Below are 20,028 nucleotides of genomic sequence, written 5' to 3'. Positions count from 1 at the left end.
GATTCTAGTGCTAAACCCTTGGATGTTCATCCTTTTGCAAAGATATCAGGAGTGCCTTAAACCCCATTACTGCCTATGCTCTCCCAGTTTGTCTATTGACTTCATAGGAAGACTCACCAGAGACATGAATGTGGCTGCCGAGGTAAGTAAACCTCTTGACGCGGTCGACATTCTCTCTGCAGACACACACACACTGCCGATGGCTGTGCCCAAAAGGTCAATAAATCCCTATATCTTGGCTTTTATCCTGGACACTCACAAGCCGAGACATTCAGTCTCCCCCCTCAGTTTCTCAAGAGCCCCGATCAGAGCTCCATTCACTCTGCGAAGATCACATAATCATTGGCAAAGTCAAGATCAGTGAATCTTTCTTCACCAAAACATGTCCCACAGCCGCTGGACCCCATGACCCTGCTCAACACCCAGTTTGTGCAGGCACTAAACAGGGTAGCAGCAAGAACACACCATCAACAAACCCCAGAATCAACTGGGAAGTTCTGCCTCCACTCTACACAGCACTCACAGTACCAGTTTACAGGCTGGCCATGCAAGTTCAGGGGGATCCCGCAAAGTCTAAGGATATCCCACAGGGCAGCTCGATCAACTAAGTTGGACCCTTTATGAAAATCGACAAAGGCTTTTTGCAATGCCAGCAAGACAGTCTTATGACCAGCCTGGAGAAGTTCACCCTGGATATCACAGATCCTTGCAGCCTTCCCTACCCTCAGCTGGTTCATCACCTGTGCAATCTCAGTGAGATTGGATGGTTCACAGCTAACTGGAAGATCAACCTCAAGAACCATGGACCCAGAAATATCCAATGTCCGAGCCGGAGGATCAGCTTTAAGCAGCTTCTCAAAGTAGCCAGCACAGCAGGTCACAACTGCAGCGTCGTCCATAAGACTTGTTCTATTACACACCCTGACTGACTCTTTGAGGAACAGATTCAGATGTGCGTAATTCTTTGATTCCTCTAGAAGCAGGACGTGGGTCGCTAGACCACTGATAGTGTGTCAGTTGCTCACAGATTCCTCTAACAAACGCCTCCTTATCTTTCCTCAGTGCCTTCACAGCCATTCTTTTTAGGTCCTGGTACAGACTGGCGTTACCATCAAACCGTGCGTTGTGACTACTCTCAATAATATTCAGGGTGCCCTGTGAGATGAAATACCTTCTTCTGGGAACACCAGCAACAACAACACAATCCTCAGCCACCTTCAGGGTCTTGTCATTCAATGCTATTTAAAAATGCTACAAGTCATGATGCTCTATTTGCACCAAAGCCTAAAATTGTTTGTGCCTCATCGTAAAATTCACTTGATTGAATGTCTACCATCAAGAAGCAGTAAAATTTGCTAAAACCATCCATAATCGGTCTCTTTCTACCATATTTTGAACAGTGACTCATCATGAGCAAAAAAATGCCATTTGATTCTGTTTCATCATAGCTTATCTCTATCATACTTACTAACGATATGCACATGTACTGCAGAATTCAAAAAGTTTTACTTTTAATAGGCAGTGGTGAGTGAAACAGCCAAGCTTCTTTTCACATACATTTGCAAATGCAAAACCAACTAAAAAGGGAATTGTGTAGTTTTAAAATTTTTTGAGGGTTTGAAAGAATGGAACTTTGTTACTTCCGGGTTTGGTAACACTGTATTCCTCCCACCCCAAGCCCCCCACGACCCCCCACCCCACCCACCCCCACATTAGACTGGGACATTTCTCATAAAATTGGAAACTCAACATGGCTAAACACAATCCATGATGAGACAAAATGACATATTCATAGACAAAAACTGTAATTCAGCAAGATAATAAAACTGTAATACACATTAATTGGCCAGTAAACGCTATACCCGTGGTCTTAAATGAGATCTCTCTTTAATGGGTACGCTGCGCAAGCTGGTTAACAGTGTCTTCCTATCAGGGCCAGTGCTCTCTTGCTGCCTGATGGTAATTGTAATTTTTTGGTTGCCCCCCTCTTCCTGATATACCATACTGTATAGTCTATATGTTAAACTGGGCCAACAGCAACACGCATGTAGAATTTTGTGAAAATTGGTTCAGCTGTTTTTTGTGGGACTGACAACCTGACAAAGAAACAGCTTATAATTTTATTTATATAGATTATGTTGTATCCCTTCACCCTCAGACAAAAGCAGGAAAAAAACACTGGGCAGTGTAATTTTTCATTGCAGAGCATATACAGACTCACTTAGGTCATCTTAAAACAACAAATGTCTAGGATTCTTACCTGTGTAATAAAAACTGGGTGAGGTTCTGTGGAATTTTCTTTAATTGATACCGGCCCTGGAGGCTGCCATAAGTTTTCTTTTACTTCGATTTGCACTTTTGCATTGTCAGATAAGGAATTTACTGACAAACCTTCTAAGTCTTTTACTGTAATAAACAGGACATAGTGCATATGCTTGCTTGGGTCCAACTGTCGGGTGCCTTAAAGTAAACAAAAAACAAAAAAAAACACTTTATATACATAGTACAAACTTGAAGACTGTGCATCAGAGAAAACATATAAAGTGATGAGGCACCCTGATTGTGTAAGTATACCTAGTAAGGAGTACTTATTGTGAGTAGCATATCATACAATTAATAGAAAAGGACTACAGTACTTTAACTGATTTTGTAAATTAAAATTGCATGTGGGTGCACATAAATCTGTCAAAATGTTGATGTTATTATATAGTATACACAATTGAAACATCCACAAAAGCTACTCATTTACTCAGCTAATGTATTAGTGATTTTAGTGTCACAAAGAATCTATTCAGAAATCCATGAGTGAAATCAACCTAGGAAGTTAGCTTTAAAATGAGTTAAGTTTAAAGTCATTAATTAAAATCCGTATACTTGGAAAAGAGCTTACAAATACGGATGTGCCATAATGCTGATCCACTATGCATAGATATTCATCTAAATTAATGTGAAAGATACATACTAACAATTAAGTTGATTTTTTTTATTTAATTTTTCTTGGGCTTTCCTTTAGCTGAAAAGTCACTTATACATCTTTTCTAACTCAGAGAATCCATTCCATTGTTTGAAGAATTGCATTGCAAGTTGTTTATAATTTCTCATTATTTGTGTCATTTTGTTTGGCTGATGGGAGCTGCCATTTTGAGAATTTTGATTAACTCGTTAACATGGTAATGCATCCCATGATGCACCAGGATTGTATGACGGTGATATCATCAGTGTGACCATATAAAGATCATCTTGCACAGTGCCCATTTATCTGAGACTGGATAAACATACAAGATTATGTGCTACTTTCTTTAATACTTCTGGTTTTGATATTTGCATTAATTATAAGACAATTAATTGTTAATGTTAATTGCTTTTGGCGATCAATATTTTTGACTCCCAGTTTTTACTCATGCTCTGTTTTTCCACCATATCGTTTCTCCAGGTCATTCTCATAAATGTTTACTGGATTGCCTTCCATCAGTACAACAATGTTCATATACATTGCATTAAGTGACATATGAAAAGGTAACCAAAGTATGATGCACACTTGAACCGCCTTAAAGAGAAAGGCAGCAGTAGTTCAAGAAAAGGAACAGAAGATAAGACGCGAAATAAGGGACAGGCAAGACAGGAACTCAGTAACAACCACAAACTCGAATGAACAGAAACTGCTTGTTTAAATCTTTATGTCCATGAGTGCTTCTTTGCAGTAAGGAGATTGTGGGTACACTTTGTCACACACGTGTGAATAGGAGGCAGCTGAAGGGCTTGGAGAAGAATGGTAATACATCTGCCCAGGGGGTGGCGGGGTGCACTAATGCTCTTTCTGAGTTCCCTGCAGACCTTTCCCGGGAAATCCCACCAGGAGCCACTGCTTCAACTCAAGACATGCCACTTCCGGTCCCGGCCCTGAGGACAACATCACTTTCCCCAGACTTTCTATAAAGCCTCACTCCTTTTCCCTGGAACTCAGTTCTGTTTTGGACTGTCTTGTAAACTTGACTCAACCTCAAACATTTACTTTTAGCAGCCAGGATACAGAATTATACGGGTGGCTGCCCCCCAAACCTTTGCCATGTCTCGTGTCTCTTCATATCACAACTTCCTGGTTCCTCCCTGCATGGATAGCACTTTGAGTAGTGAGAAAAGTGCTATATAAATGTAAAGAATTATTATTAATATTTTTATTGTTGTCACGGTCTATTTCAGGTGGTTTACCTAGAAATGCTATCAACAACTCCACAAAATGGCTGTGCCTGTGCTAAAACAGCATCACAGAAGAGGTGGTAAGTTCAACTTTCTGATGCAAATTAATGTCAATTCAGAATTCCTGGATTAAAAAACCCTAACTATATGCATACTTTTCAGAAAATTCAGGAATGGCACAACATTTAAAGAAAAGTGCAAATCATAACAACAGTGAAGTAATTCCTGTAATATGCTGACTGCAATTTGAATTAAGCAGGCATTTCAAGAATGCTAAAGAAAGATGTCCTTTTTTATGTTTTTATTATTTAGGTTGTCAAAGTAGTGGACACTATGTGTTAAATTCAGGGATAAATTAAAGTTTGTTTAATTAGTTAGAATAACAGCAATCTTAGAACTTCATCAGTATGTTCTATTATATCAATGTTCCAAATAATATAGATTTATTTTTTTTTATTTTTTGAAGCTGTAAAATATAAATAATTTAGTTATCTATGCCATTAAAGTCCATATAAAACCCAGCCATTCCAAATAACACTGACATGCTGCATCTTTATACCAGTAAAAGATGATGAAATTCAAAGGAAAAATAAATAAAGTGCCATAACATCAAGTACAGCAGATCGTGCTTGATCACCATGTAATGCTTCCTGCTACAGCTGTGTTAACCATGTGTGGCAAGGATTTATAGGTTTTAATCAGTGGTTTACTTCAAGAAGAGATTTTAGCTTAGTGTTAGAATGTACCATCTGGAGTGGAAGAGATTTCCCCGGTTTCACTGTCAATCTGAAAGAGATTCACTTGATGGAGTTCTGGGATTTGGGTTAGAATTGAATAATTGAGTTTAGCATTTGGAGTGTTTGGATCATCCTTGTCTGTGGCAAAAACACGCATGAAGGGCCGCCCTGCAAGGTGCAAAAAAGAAAAGAATGGGTTTAACATTATCAATAACTGCATATAGTGTACACCCCATCCTGTACAGTTAACCCCAGAAGTTTACATTTTTTCAGATACAGTACACATTATATGAACAGTATATTTATTTATATACAGCATATACATATACATGGATTGAGAAGAAATGCAGTGATATTTCTGAATAATGAAATAATGAATATAGCGAAAGAGCTTAGCTTTTGACAAAACTGAAAACAAATATTTCTTTTACTGTACATGCATAAACCCATTTTCTGCACTTACTGTAATTCAAGGTTACAGGCATTTTTAGTAAGGTACAAACCAGCTCTGAAAGGAATGCAGTTTATCTGCACAGAGTACACGCACTAAAAATGGATCAATTTACAGTAATGTTAATCTTAACATGCATTTCTTTGAGATGCAAGAGGAAAACAGGAGTACCTGGAGAAAAAAAACACAGATTGTGACCAGGCCATGATTTGATTTCACTTCCCTTGGCCTTTGAAAGTGCAGGACTAAACTTTGCACTTCTATGCCACCCAATCCATCTACTGTAATGCATTTTCCAGCATTAATAGTAGTGACAAACATCACTAACTTAATTCCCCCAGCATGAGCAAAAAACATACCAGGTCGTGAGTGCTGTCTCACTACTCCATTGTAAATGGTCTGATTGAAGATAGGCTTATTATCATTAATATCCAAGACAGTTATTTTAATGTTTACTGGTCCCTCCACAGTCACTGAGTTCTCATCTTGCGCACTTATCTAGAAAATAGGTGATAAGAAAAAAGCAGTTAGGATTTAAATACTGAAAGGACTACAAACCAAAGGATATATTCATTAATGCATGACATCCTGCAGACTTTCTGAATGCGCAGAGGTGACTATTGTAGGAAAAAAAAAGTCTCTTCCCACTAAAAAATAAGAAGTCTGGATATTTATATACACTAAATAGAGGCAGCTGTAAAAAAATTATCTAATTGTATTTTTTCAATTAAACTAGTGGCAAATATTTTAAAAGCAGCTGCATGAATAATAAAGGCTATTGCAATTTAACAATACATATTAAATAAAAAAATATTCAAATTAGTTGCAAAATTGTACCACCTTATTTAGATAGTTTATTATTAAGAAACAATACATTTTAAGTTCATGTTTGTTGTCATGTCAAATTGCACAGTAACTGTAAAGGACAGAAGCTGTCACAATACAACACATTCACGATGGTTTATGGTAGTTTGAACATGCACAGTGAACTGCTCTGCAGTTAGTATAGCTGAAGTCAATTTTGGGTTGTCTTCAATGGTTTTTGAAATATGAAGATTCCATATTTATTGACAGACTTTTTCAAGGATCAACATTTAAAGTTGTTAACACTTTTTCTTTTGGAACTTTTTGTTTTGCCCTCGATGCTGTCAATTTGTGCAGCATAGCTGTGCACGCACTGCAGAAGTGTACAATTCATCACCCCTGCATGATAGCTGCAAAGCGATAAAGATCTGTGCACTTCCTGATTATCTAAGTTTGTGGATAGACTCTGTGATTTAGCAACTGCATTTCTCTGATTTACAGTATGCTGACCATTAGCAATGAATTTTTGACAGCACATTGTGTTTTCGGTTTATTTTAGATAACTGAGGACTAATCTCAGACAATGAATTTATCTAGTCTTGACTATGTCTCATGTTCCTGTCATTTTCATCAATTGCTGATTTTTTCTGTGGTTTAAACCAACCTCAAAAGCACGTGGACTTTAAACATCTGAAAGAAAGCCAGGTTCTTAAATAAAGATTGGGATAAAATTGAAAAAGGAAGTGGTTTGGAGTGGTACTCTGGTGGGCAAGTGGGTGAATAACCCAGTTAAAGACAGACAGGCGTTCAAGGTCTTTTTAGTTATATGCTAAAGAGACAAAGTGTTGCTATGTTTCCCTGTTTCCCTTTATCTATTTGTACTTTATGTAGGTCTCACAGTTTTCATTTTCTCTAATAAAGGCCCTTTTCCAACTTTATGTTGTTCTTGATGATAACATCTGCATATGGATGCATAGCACATATTTCATGACAGTGAGCTGGCACTCCATTTTGGTTTGCTGTCTGCCTTGCATGAGATAATGCTGGGATCTGAACAGGTGTGAAAAATGGATGAATGAAGGGGTGCATGGCATCTTTGAGTGCAACAAGATATTTGTTTTTTTAATTAAATATACTATACAGGGCATTGTGTTTATAAACGTAAAAGTGATGAATAATAAATGAATTGAGTATTATAGATAGTTTGAAAGAAGAAGCTCATAAAATTTTCTGAGAGTTCGAGGAAGCTTATTAGGACTGTAGTAAAATCAGTTCAGAAAAAGAAAAGCGACCTTTTGGTGAAACTAAAATGATTTTAACCATGCAGATCAAACTTGAGACTAACAATAAAGAATCATCATCTCTGTTATTCTTCAACATAATTATTCTCCAACATAAATAATGAATACATTTTCCAGTTCCTTTCTATATAAATTATTCAGATAAAAAAATCTTAAACAAACTGAATACAGAAGCAAAAACAAAAAAAAAATAAGAGTCACATTTAGTACCTGTATGTTATGAACATTCCTTGTTTCCCAGTCTAATGAATCATTCAAGAACAAACTACCATCAGAGTCAATGTGGATTTTGTTTTCTGTTTCTCCCGATACTGTATATTGCATGATGTTGGTGTTATTTGATATAAACTTTTAAAAAAAAGAGAAAAATAACTAAGAAAACAGCATTTTTGAAAATACAATTGATGTTAGTATAAAATGAGCAAAATGCATGGGAAGTTGTTTATCTGCCATAACATTAAAATTTACTTGTCAACCCAATAGAATGACATTTACCAGACATGTCACTTTTACTAAAATAAATCAGAATAAGAACATATTTCTATTTCCTCTATTTTGCATTGTGATACTATCTTAAATCTGCATGTTACTTACAGAGATATGAGGGCTAATTAAATTTAAGGGAAATAAAGAGCTTACTTGGAAGATGAGGTAATCTCCTACAGTGTTCTCTGGGATAGTAAGAACTTTGTCTTCAAGGGGTCCTTTTCTTTTAACCCATTTTGAAGCAAATGTAACATCCTGTTAAACAATTCAATGGTAAACATGTAAAGATACAGCTGACAAAGTTATCTGTTAGATTTCCTCTTAAATTCATTTTCATTTTATTGGGAATGAGTGACCTTTACTAAGACCAATGTGTGAAAGACAAAACACTTCCTAGATGAGTTGCCTAAGAAATTAAAAAAAAAAACCTACACAGAAGCAATGGATCCCAAACAGCCTACTGTCAGAATTGCAGGCTCTGGCACAACCACCAGAAATGGCAGGTGAGAAAATAATTTGCACTTTCCTCATATGTGTTGATGGTGAACAAGTAACCAACTTCACCATACTTTGATAAAATTCCAGAAAACTACAATATTAGAATATCATGCCATTATTTCTTCAACTGATATACTGTATGAAGTATAACTGGTTTGAACATAGCATGAGATCCTTTTCCTGTTAAATGTGCAGACTCTTCCCCAAAATGCAAACTGGCAAGCCAAACACATTTACCAGTTTGAAACTGCAGGGATCACTTGACTGGAATGAGAGCACCCCATTCTTCAACAATGAGCTCCATTGCTGATAAGCCTCACAGAAAGTATTCAGAGACTAATAACAAGCTGTCCAAAGATGATCTGGCTCAGTTTATATCACAGAGGGCTCGCTGCATTTGGTCTTTTCAATTATTGATTTCTATAGGTTCTGCAACTATAATTTTGCTATGTTTTGCAAATTTGTATTTCACATTTCGTAACTGTTTAATGTTTTTCTTTTATTATTTATATTATTAGTATTATTTTCTGTTATTATTACGTATTTACTTTCTGTCTTTAGCCAATGTCTGGAAGCACAAAAATTTTTCTCATCTTGTCATAAAATCAGCAGCATTATCAACTATCAGTGATCAATGGGGAACAAAGGACTATCGCTCGTGTCGCATGTGTCTATCGCTCCTTCAGATAAACAGCAAAAGCACAAACAGATCCTTTAGGTTTCCATTCATCTGAAATAAACAAATCATTTGTAGATCGTCTAGTCTTTAACACATTCCCAGACCTCATATCTTGTATGATCTGCCATCTTTTCCATCAGGTATATAAGTCTCTAGAGACATCCTTGTCTTTTTATATACTTGAATTTCTGAGGGTGCCTCTTCCAAGCAAAAATCAATTTTGCTACAGTAACTCTTTATAGTATTAGCTGTATTTCTGTTAATTTAATGGCATTTTGACAAATACAAGTTATTATGAGGTAAGAGACTATTCAACAAGAAAAAGAAAAAAAAACAACAAGTGAATCAAAGAATAATTAATTAAACAAAATAATGAGCCATGTCTTGGTTCTTGCCTTGTGCCCTGTGTTGGCTGGGATTGGCTCCGGCAGACCCCCGTGACCCTGTGTTCGGATTCAGCGGGTTGGAAAATGGATGGATGGATGAGCCATGTCATGTATTCATGTTATTTTTTGGATATTATTATAATATAATGTTAATATCATTTATTACATTACTATATTTATTATATATAATATTATATATATTATATAATATTATAAATATTATATATTTTTGACTCAGGCGCCGCTGAGAGTGGCAGCCTTTTCAGCAGCTCCATGTACGACTTTATTTTTCTACTTTTATTTTTCTCTTTTTTATTGATCACTCCTATCACTTTTTTTTTATGTGGATTCGTTCCCTGGACACACTTATTTTTACAACGTGGGCATGTATTTTTACACGCCGAGACTCGCCTATTCAAGTACTCAACTTCGAGCGCTGAGAACAAATGCCAGTGCCGGTGTGGTTCCCTATTTACCCGACGAGATAAGAAGGCGGTATCGTGGCAGCAGAGCCGGCAGTAAGCTAAAAATGAAGTGGCTTGCGAGAAAGTGGCGTTTTAAGCCTTCGGTGCCTTCTGTGATTCTGGGAAATGTGAACTCAATCTCAAATAAGATCGACGAACTGGCTGCGCTGGTGAAAAATGTCAGAACTTACAGAGAATGCAGTTTTTTTGTGCTTTTGCGAAACGTGGCTAACTACCACCATCCCAGATGCTAACGTGGAGTTACCCGGGTTTAGCACAGTTAGAGCGGACAGAGATGCAAGTACCTGCGGGAAGCACAAAGGAGGAGGACTTGCTCTCTATGTTAATACACGGTGGTGTAACTCTGGACATGTAAACGTCAAAGTCTCCACTTGCTGCAGGGACATTGAACTGTTGGCCGTAAGTTTGCGTCCCTATTACTTGCGCAGAGTTCGGACACGTCATTGTTGTTATTGTTTACGTCCCTCCTCGGGCAGACGTGGAGACAGTGAGTGACATCATCCATTCTGCTGTTGCTAAGTTACAAACGCAGCACCCTGAGGCGCTTGTGCTAATCACTGGAGACTTTAACCATGTGACGCTGGACAAAACATTACCTGCCTTCTCCCAGTATGTGGATTGTAACACCCGGGGAAATAAGACTATTGATTTACTGTAGATAGATAGATAGATAGATAGATAGATAGATAGATAGATAGATAGATAGATAGATAGATAGATAGATAGATAGATACTTTATTAATCCCAAGGGGAAATTCACATACTCCAGCAGCACCTTACTGATACAAAAAACAATATTAAATTAAAGATTGATAATAATGCAGGTAAAAAACAAACAATAACTTTGTATAATGTTAATGTTTACACCCTGGGTGGAATTGAAGAGTCTCATAGTTTGGGGGAGGAACGATCTTCTCAGTCTGTCAGTGGAGCAGGACAGTGACAGCAGTCCGTTACATGCGCTTGGGAAAGCAGATCATAACCTGGTTCTGCTTCAGCCTCACTACAAACCAAGAGTGAGGGTCCTACCTAAAACTACACGCTCATTCAGGAAGTGGTCCCCTGAGTCAGAGAAGGCTCTGAGAGAATGCTTTGGAACAACAGACTGGGATATCCTGCAGGGATCACATAGTGAGAACATTAAGGAGGTTGTTGACTGCACTACTGACTACATCAACTTCTGAATGGACATTGTAGTTCCAGTAAGAACTGTACGCTGCTATCCTAACAACAAGCCATGGATTACAAGTGACATCAAGGGCCTTTTGAACCAGAAGAAAAGGGCTTTTAAAGGCGGTGATCAGCATGAGCTTAAGCGCGTGCAGAAGGAACTTAGAGTCCAGCTCAGGGTGGTGAAGGAGCAGTACAGGAGAAAGCTGGAGCAGAAGTTGCAGAATAACAGCATGAAGGAAGTGTGGGATGGGATGAAGGTCATCACTGGCTGCAGCTCGAAGCGGGGTGCCACCATCGAGAGAGACGTGAAGAGAGCAAACCAAATGAACAACTTCTTTAACAGGTTTGACCACCCTAACCCACTCTCACTCTCACCTCGGAGTACTGCACCCTCCACACATCCTTTCTGCTGATACCAGCATAGGAGAGACATCCCCACCCACAATTACAACAGCGCAGGTGAGCAGAGAGCTGAGGAGACTTCGTGCCAGCAAAGCAGCGGGTCCAGATGGAGTATCGCCACGACTTTCTGAAGGTCTGTCCACTGGAGGGGGGAGGGTCCTCTACAGCGCATCTTCAACCTGAGCCTGGAACAGGAGAGAGTCCCGAGGCTTTGGAAAACATCTTGCATCACCCCAGTCCCAAAGGTATCACGTCCTAGTGAGCTGAATGACTTCCAGCCTGTTGCTCTTACATCACATGTGATGAAGACCATGGAGAGGCTGCTGCTTCACCACCTGAGGCCACAGGTTCAACACACCCTCGACCCTCTGCAGTTTGCATATCAGGAGAAGGTGGGAGCGGAGGATGCCATCATCTATATGCTACACCAATCCCTCTCCCACTTGGACAGAGGCAGTGGTGCTGTAAGAATTATGTTTCTAGAATTCTCTAGTGCCTTCAACACCATCCAACCTCTGCTCCTTAAGGACAAGCTGGACTACCAATACTGATGCTCTGTGTAAGAAAGGACCGAGCCGGTTATACTTCCTGAGAAGGCTGGCGTCCTTCAACATCTCCAATAAGATGCTGCAGATGTTCTATCAGACGGTTGTGGAAAGCGCCCTCTTCTACGCAGTGGTGTGCTGGGGAGGCAGCATTAAGAAGAAGGACGCCTTAAGCCTGGACAAACTGGTGAGGAAGGCAGGCTCTATTGTTGGCATGGAGCTGGACAGCTTGACATCTGTGGCAGAGCGACAGGCGCTCAGCAGGCTCCTATAAATTATGGAGAATTCACTGCATCCACTAAACAGTATCATCTCCAGACAGAAGAGCAGCTTCAGCGACAGACTGCTGCCACTGTCCTGCTCCACTGACAGACTGAGAAGATCGTTCCTCCCCCAAACTATCTATCTATCTATCTATCTATCTATCTATCTATCTATCTATCTATCTATCTATCTATCTATCTATCTATCTATCTATCTATCTATCTATCTATCTATCTATCTATCTAGCTAGCCATTATCTTCTCAATTATGAAAAATGTAAATGTTTTTGTTGCTACTATAAATTGTGTGCTTTGAAGATGTGCAAAATCTGTGAGTTATTCACCATGCTTGCCTTTAAATACTGCAGTCTGGCAGTTTCCACATATTTTTGTGAATATTTGTACAATTTTACCCACTGAATGTATGCATCTATTGTTGTTAAATTGAAAACATCTGTTATTGGGGATGTTTAAAGCTAACTAATTTACATATAAGCATCCTGTTTGCTTAAAGCTTTATAAGCCTTTTACAACAATTTTATAGTAAGCAATAAGTTATGATGTACCACATGCATAATGTGCTTTAATGATAGTTTTATAGTGGGTAATTAATTTTTCTAGTCTTGTAATTATGGCTTCCACCCCAGCATACATAGATCCCTGACCAAACCTATTGGGCCCAATTTATACCATTTGAAGTCACTCTGATGGACATAGATGAACTGAGTAATACCCTGACCTTTAATTATATTATTAATGAATTTCCAAGAAGAAAAGCAGCTTATCTACAATAGGTCAACTGATTTATTAATTATTTTATACTTCTTCTCTACTTGCATTTTCTACTGAATTCAGACTTGGTGACAGGTGTTGGCCCATATTGGTTGACTGAATTACTATATTAAACAGGCTTAATGTTAGCTATAATGTTAGTGTTTGTAGATGTAAAGAATTGGCCTGGTATGAACCATTGCTGGCTGCAGCCCTCAGCAGCTGCACCGCTGTTTATTGACATATCACGGTGTAAACTGCTTAATCCGGACCAAGGTCACAGTGGGGCTGGAGCTTATCTCAGTTACATGGTGAACACATATATACACCAAACACACACAATGGCCAATTCAGCTTTACCAATTTACCTAATCTGCACATCTTTGGACAGTGGGATGAAAACAGATCACCCTGAGGAATCCCATGCAGACATGGGGAGAACATGCAAACTCCATGTACTGGAGGGCCCAGGATGTGAACACTGGTCTTTTTACTGTGCGGCCACCATGCTGCCTGCTGTTCATCACATGCCAGAAAAATAACATGCAGCACAGTTTGTTTGGCTTTAATGACAGTGACTTTTGTGATCAGTTGTGCCAGTCCTTGATATTACATGATGTGTTATAAGGGGAGATGCACTGGCATATGTGAAGGAGCTCAATTATATCTTTTTTTTTTAACCAATAAGGGCAAAGGCGATTATGAGATTGATCAACAAATCAGTACAGAGGGTGAAGGTTTGAAAATGTTATAGTAGACTGTGCTGATGAGGCAGAATTTATTTTACTTGATGAAGCTTTGAATTTACCAGTTGATCTTCATCTCATCCTCAACTGTGGTCACTAGCTCTGGGCAGTGAATGCCATGAGCAGAAGCAGCCCAAATGAGGCTGTCACTCTCCAATGTTGTATGGCATCAATTTTACTTTAGAAAACAAATACTGATTCAGCGTGAAATGACTATACATATATAGTCACACACACGTCACACACTGACTATATATATATATATTGTCACACACGCGTGTTTGGGACACATCTAAAGGGCTTGAGTACATGTAATTCAATGCCGGACCAGGGGGTGGCGAGGTGCACTAATTCTCCCTCTCGACCTTTTGCAGACCATTCTAGGGAAATTCCGCCCAGCTCTGGGGCAACCAATGACGTCACTTCTGGTTCCAGTCCTGATGACATCACTTCCTCTACGGCCTTTAAAGCTGCCATCTTGTGTAGAATGAATGTTGCATGAACATGTCTGCGCTTTGGCATCAGTTTTGCAGCCGGGAAATATTATATGGCTGCCCCAATCCTTCGCAATGTTTTATAATCGTTCTACTTATTATATACTATATATTATATATATATATAAATAAATAATGGTACTTCTTGTACTTACCATTGACCCATAGAAAGCCAATATCAGGATTACATGCTGAATATGAGACATGTTCTATTGTTCCAGTTATTTTCCTGTAATAATATAACATAAAAATTAAAACTATTTCATTATCAATTACAAGATGGAAGAATGTTAAACATAAAGAGACATTTATCTATTTTCCACTTGCACATTTTTGCATCTTTCCATGTATAAGAGAAAAAAAGGGATATTAATTTATTCATCCATCCATCCTTTCCCTGAACCTGCATAATCCATATATAACAATGCATGTGTCGGGAGACTGTTTAAAAGACTTGAACAAACCATGGCAAAGGGCAATGATATTTTCTGAGTCAATGAATTATCGATTACTATGTTTTATTCATAATGAACTAACATTCTGTCTAGGGTTGTTTCCTATCATGTGTCTGTTGTAATAACCGTTAACGGGATGACCAAAACCACAAGAAAAAAAATACATCTTTATTTTCAGGTAAAACCCTACACCCTCCGGTGACCTGGAATAAATACGTGCTAATAATGCAGCACCTGCTTCCAGGACTCAATCACTTATGGGTTTGTGATCCAGACAAGCTGATTGAAGGACAGTTGTCTGAATTTTAGAGCACGGCTGCAAAGTGACAACAGCTTGGGTCAGAATTCAGCTGAGGTTGTGGAGACAGTGGTGGCATAGCTAACTGCCCAATCTCTTCCACCTTTTCTTTCAAGATCAGTATAAACATCCTTCTGGAATAACACAGAGGAGCTATCAGAGTTAGCCAGTCCGCACTTCAATGTCTCATAAGGCCTGGTGTTTTTTTTTACTTTCTACAATACAAATTAGCTTTACAAAAACTAATGGGATGATGAGACAAGAAAGCCTTAACCTGGCAGGGATAATCAGGTGGGCTGCAGGTTAGGTCATTCAGACAAGGTGGGGAGCACCCTGTGAAAATACAGATGATGAGGAGGGCATTAGTTTGTGGCACTCAGGTGACAAGTCGGGTGTTAGTTTGGGGTACTCAGGTGATAAGGTGGGCAAAACCTCAGGGCACTTAGATGACAAGACGGGTAGTAGCTTGGAGTGCTCTGGCAGTGGAGCAAATAGAAAACTCCTTGCACTCTGGCAGCAAGGCTGCAAAGACAGAAACTGGAGATCAAGGATGGGTGGCAAAAGCAGAAACTGGTGAAATAAGCTGGTCAGCAAAGGTAGGAACTGGAGACCCAGACAGAGCAGTGAGCACAGGAACTGAAAACATGGCAACAAAGACAGAAGCTCATGATCCAGGCTGAGCAGCAAAGGCAGGCTCAGATGTCTCTGTCAATAAAGCCCAAGAAAAAATGAAGGCAATCAGTGCTGGAAGTGGGTGGGGCAAATAAATATAGCATACAAATTTCAAAAATTTTGAAAGTCAGGAAGAAAAAAACAATGGATACAGGAATTGGTGGATCAATAACTATAGCAGCACATAAAGTAATGGGTGATTGAAAAAAAACTAATATTTGAGGTTCGATGTTCAAAAACTTGTGCAGAAAACAATGGAGTAGCTGTCTCAAAAGATTTAGTAGCAAAAATTGGACACATGAGTGTGAGGACAGAAGCAGACATGAGTGCAGTAACAGCAGATCTGGGTGTAATGGCTGAAGACTTCGTTTTAGTTGATTTGGGTTTTACTGAGCTAGAAGAAAACTACTGTCTTGACTTAGATCAAACATTGTCACCAGTATCATAAAAGTTAATGTCTTCCTTGAGGTCTGAGATTTCCTCTGCAAAGGAAAAAGCAGCTGATGGTTTCCTAGCTATACCCTTTATCTATTTATAATTATCCAAGGAAATAGGGCGATATAGTGTATCTTTCAGAGCTAAATATTATTTGTGAAAAAACAATACAATCAGAGATTCTTGCAAAAAATCCAGCTTGGTTTGAAACTAGGCAACTTTGGAAAAAAATATTTTACATTTGGAGAGAAGTTCATTTTGTTGTAATCTGGAGTTACAAAATAGGAAAACAGGATGAACAGATCTCAGTATAAACAAGAAACAGACCTGGGGCCTCATGTATAAATGGTGCGTACGCACAGAAATGTTGCGTACGAACCTTTCCATCGCGATGTATAAAACCTAAACTTGGCGTAAAGCCACGCACATTTCCACGGTAACTCATACCTTGGCGTACACAATTTCTCCGCTCAGTTTTGCAGACTGGCGGCACCCAGCGTCAAAGCAGTGCTACTGTTCCTGTGTGGTTACCCTTTCTTAGATCCACATCCACGGCGGTGGCTTTATCAAATACACTGAAATTAACCGCATATCGTTCATAAATTTAATGCATCTGATTGTAATTAACCTGTAACAATATAATGGTCCACAGAATGGTCAAACTACTGTTCCTGTGTGCTCATCCTTTCTTTCTTAGCTCCACATTCCTGACGCGGCTTTATAAATACACTGAAATTAACTGCATATTGTTTATTAGTATAATGCATCTGATTGTAATTAACCTGTAGCAATATAATGGGTCAGGGAATAGCCATAGTATTCCAAATACCATAACTGCTTTAGCGTTGTTACGCTCATTGCATCTTGTTCTTCTTTTTGCTGTTCCCGTTAAGGGTTGCCACTGCGGATCATCTTTTTCCATATTACTCTCACTGCACCACTCGGAGTATTTATATCACTGTATCTGAGTGTGAATCACAGCAGCAGATGATCGGAAAGAGAATTATCGGTATACAGTTTCAAGTACACACTACCTCAACCACGACAAAAAGCGTCAAAGCCTTTCCTGTACGGACCTCGCGTTTCAGAAACAGTTTCATCCCAAGAACTATAAACGCACTCAATCAGTCCATCAAGTGCTCCTTGTAGAACTGTTTGTACTCATAAGTACAATCACCTCACTGTAAACTTACACTACTGTTATAATATTGCACAACCTGCGCTACTTTATAAAGCGCGTATGATGACAATATCATTTTTAAGATGAAATGCAGCAAAATATGTTGCTTATAGTATACAGATAAAACTTTAACTTCATTTAAATAATCTGTATTGTTAATAATTAAACATGTGAGGACACGGTGCCGCAGCGTATAGCTAGTTCAAGGATAGCTCCTGCCTTGCGCTGTATTCTTGCTGGTGCTGATGCGACACTGGAAGGATAGACGAATAGAATAATTAAACATGTACTACGAAGATATTTCAATATTCCTTAAAAGTTTTGAAGAATCTGCGTTCTAAGCTTTCAAATGGCTTAACGTCTATTACAGAGCTGATTGTGTGGTGATTGGAGAAAGAAAAGTATGGACAGGAATTGGAGGTTAGTACATTTGAAAGAGACAGTACTTCTGTAATAAATTATTTCATCGAAGGTCGCACATAGTGCAGCAAACCTCTTGCGTGAGATACGAACAATCACTGCGCCACCTTGTTCCCATGTTTAATAACATGCTTTCATTCCTATCATCATGAAAATGATATCACGTATACATCTCAGTATTTTAATTATTCAGAGAGCTGTAATATCTCGAATGTAATGGATTCTGTGTCCTGTCAGAGAAAGAGAAACAACGGAAGCACGTAGTGATTCACACACATAGAGCACATAGAAGATCAAACACAGAACAAAGCATTTAACGTGCTACTTGAGAAACTAGTAAAATAAACGATTTTAAGATGAAGTTTATGATGTTCTACTTTAATGGCAAAATAAACTACATGATTAAAGTGGAAATTTCGAGATTAAATTTGAAATTTCGTGCTTTTTTCCCACTGTGTGCCTATTTTTTTTGTCTGTACCCTAATAAGTTTTCATATGACACTCAGACGGTGGGCTACGACTCGCCTTTTCACGGCGACTTTGATATGTGATTTCTTTTTATTTCGGGCACTGTGCGACTTTGTGAACTTGGATCTTTCGAGTTTCTCCAACACTCTGTCACTCGAGCAACTTTCTTTTGTTGATTATACCACTGTTTAAACCAACAAATAGTACGTTTTTCCTTTGCCTCCAATTGGTATTCGCTGAAATTCTTATATTTTCACCCGTGCTTTTCCCATTGTCTTTTCACAGAAGGCTATTTATATTGATTTGCATATTCAAAGAAGCGTAATTCTGGGAGGAGTTGGGGCGGGACAGAAGGCACGTGCACGTACGTTACTTTTCACGCTGATCGGGATTTATGTAGTGGAAGAACGTGAAAGTATGCGTGCGCACAGATTCCTGCATCTGGATTTTTCTGTGTGTACGAACAATCCCGCTTTTGTGCTTACGCTATGTTATAGTGTGAGTTCTACGCACGGCGTTATACATGAGGCCCCTGGATTTTACCAAACTTCCCCATAAACTTGATTTACCCCTGGTAGCCTGATTCTAAACTTAAAATATGCAAATATGCCATTCAAGGAAGAGGCCTAAAAAGGACAAAATCAAAATAATGTTCTATCAGCATTAAAGAATTTATTAGATAGGATAGACAGATAAGATAGATCCGTATTTGTCCCCAGGGAGAAAGTTGGCTTTTTACAGAAGCTCTTGTGCTACATCCAGGTCACCACTGATTCCATAAATAAAACTGTCTCGTATAAGCCCCTTACCTGAGGGAACCTTACTGGCCACAATGGATGTTGAGGCACTTTACACAAACATCCCCCATGATGATGGCATATAGACATGTGGAACATACCTCAAACAACATGACTTACCCACAGAGTCACTTATACAAGTGATAAAATTAACTCTGACACATAATTCATTCTCATTTGGACAAGACTTCTACTTGCAACAAATGGGGACTGCAATGGGCTATTGGTTTGCACCTTACTATGCAAACCTATTTATGGTAAAATTGGAGGAATATTTTATGTCAACATGTACAGTATCTTAAAACCAATGTTTTGTCTCCATTACATAGATGACATCTTCATAATCTGGACTGCCAGTGAAAAGGACCTCCTCTATTTTCATAATGAATATAATTCTTTCGCAAGCTGACAGGCAGACGGACCAACCTGAGAAATGATATCTTTCACCCCAAGGATATAAGGTGCTCCATTATTTTCAGCCAAGCATTACAATACAGCCATATTTGCTCAGACTCAACAGACCGGGATAAACAACTGCAGGATCTTAGACAGGATTTCATCAGACAAAGACAACAACTGCATTCCTCTTGTTTTCACCTATAACCCATGTCTTGAAGCACTTCGAAAAATTATAAAACTTTAATTTTCCTGAAGATCATCTAATGTGGTCTACCTCATTCTCTGCATGAAATGTACTGACACTACACTCTATGTGGGAGAAACTGGACAAACACTCCGCCAAAGAATGAATTTACACAGGTTCCACATCAATCATGGCAACACAGATGTTCCTGTAGCAGCCCACTTCAACAGCCATGGACACTGTGAGAGGGACTTTAAAGTCACACTGCTTATGGGCAACTTCAGAACACAGAGAGAGAGAGG

The 20,028-nt window shown here is 38.8% G+C and overlaps 1 protein-coding gene across 1 annotated transcript in view; it reads right to left on the bottom strand.

Moving 5' to 3' along the window:
* Positions 1–20,028, bottom strand: part of cdh17 (cadherin 17, LI cadherin (liver-intestine)) — a 129,444-nt gene that overhangs the window by 68,387 nt on the left and 41,029 nt on the right. Inside the window, exons 2-7 of the mRNA XM_028817752.2 lie at positions 14,574–14,647; positions 8,130–8,231; positions 7,701–7,838; positions 5,745–5,883; positions 4,944–5,102; positions 2,261–2,460 (exon numbers count right to left, since the gene is read on the bottom strand). Coding sequence (XP_028673585.1) covers positions 2,261–2,460; positions 4,944–5,102; positions 5,745–5,883; positions 7,701–7,838; positions 8,130–8,231; positions 14,574–14,624 — 789 coding nt within the window. The 5' untranslated portion in view covers positions 14,625–14,647. The remainder of the gene's footprint in view (positions 1–2,260; positions 2,461–4,943; positions 5,103–5,744; positions 5,884–7,700; positions 7,839–8,129; positions 8,232–14,573; positions 14,648–20,028) is intronic.

The sequence above is a fragment of the Erpetoichthys calabaricus genome, chromosome 13, assembly GCF_900747795.2.
Source record: "Erpetoichthys calabaricus chromosome 13, fErpCal1.3, whole genome shotgun sequence".
In the NCBI taxonomy this organism is placed as follows: domain Eukaryota; kingdom Metazoa; phylum Chordata; class Cladistia; order Polypteriformes; family Polypteridae; genus Erpetoichthys; species Erpetoichthys calabaricus.
The sequence above is the reverse complement of the archived record's forward strand: the minus strand, read 5'-3'. Positions and strand labels throughout refer to the sequence as shown.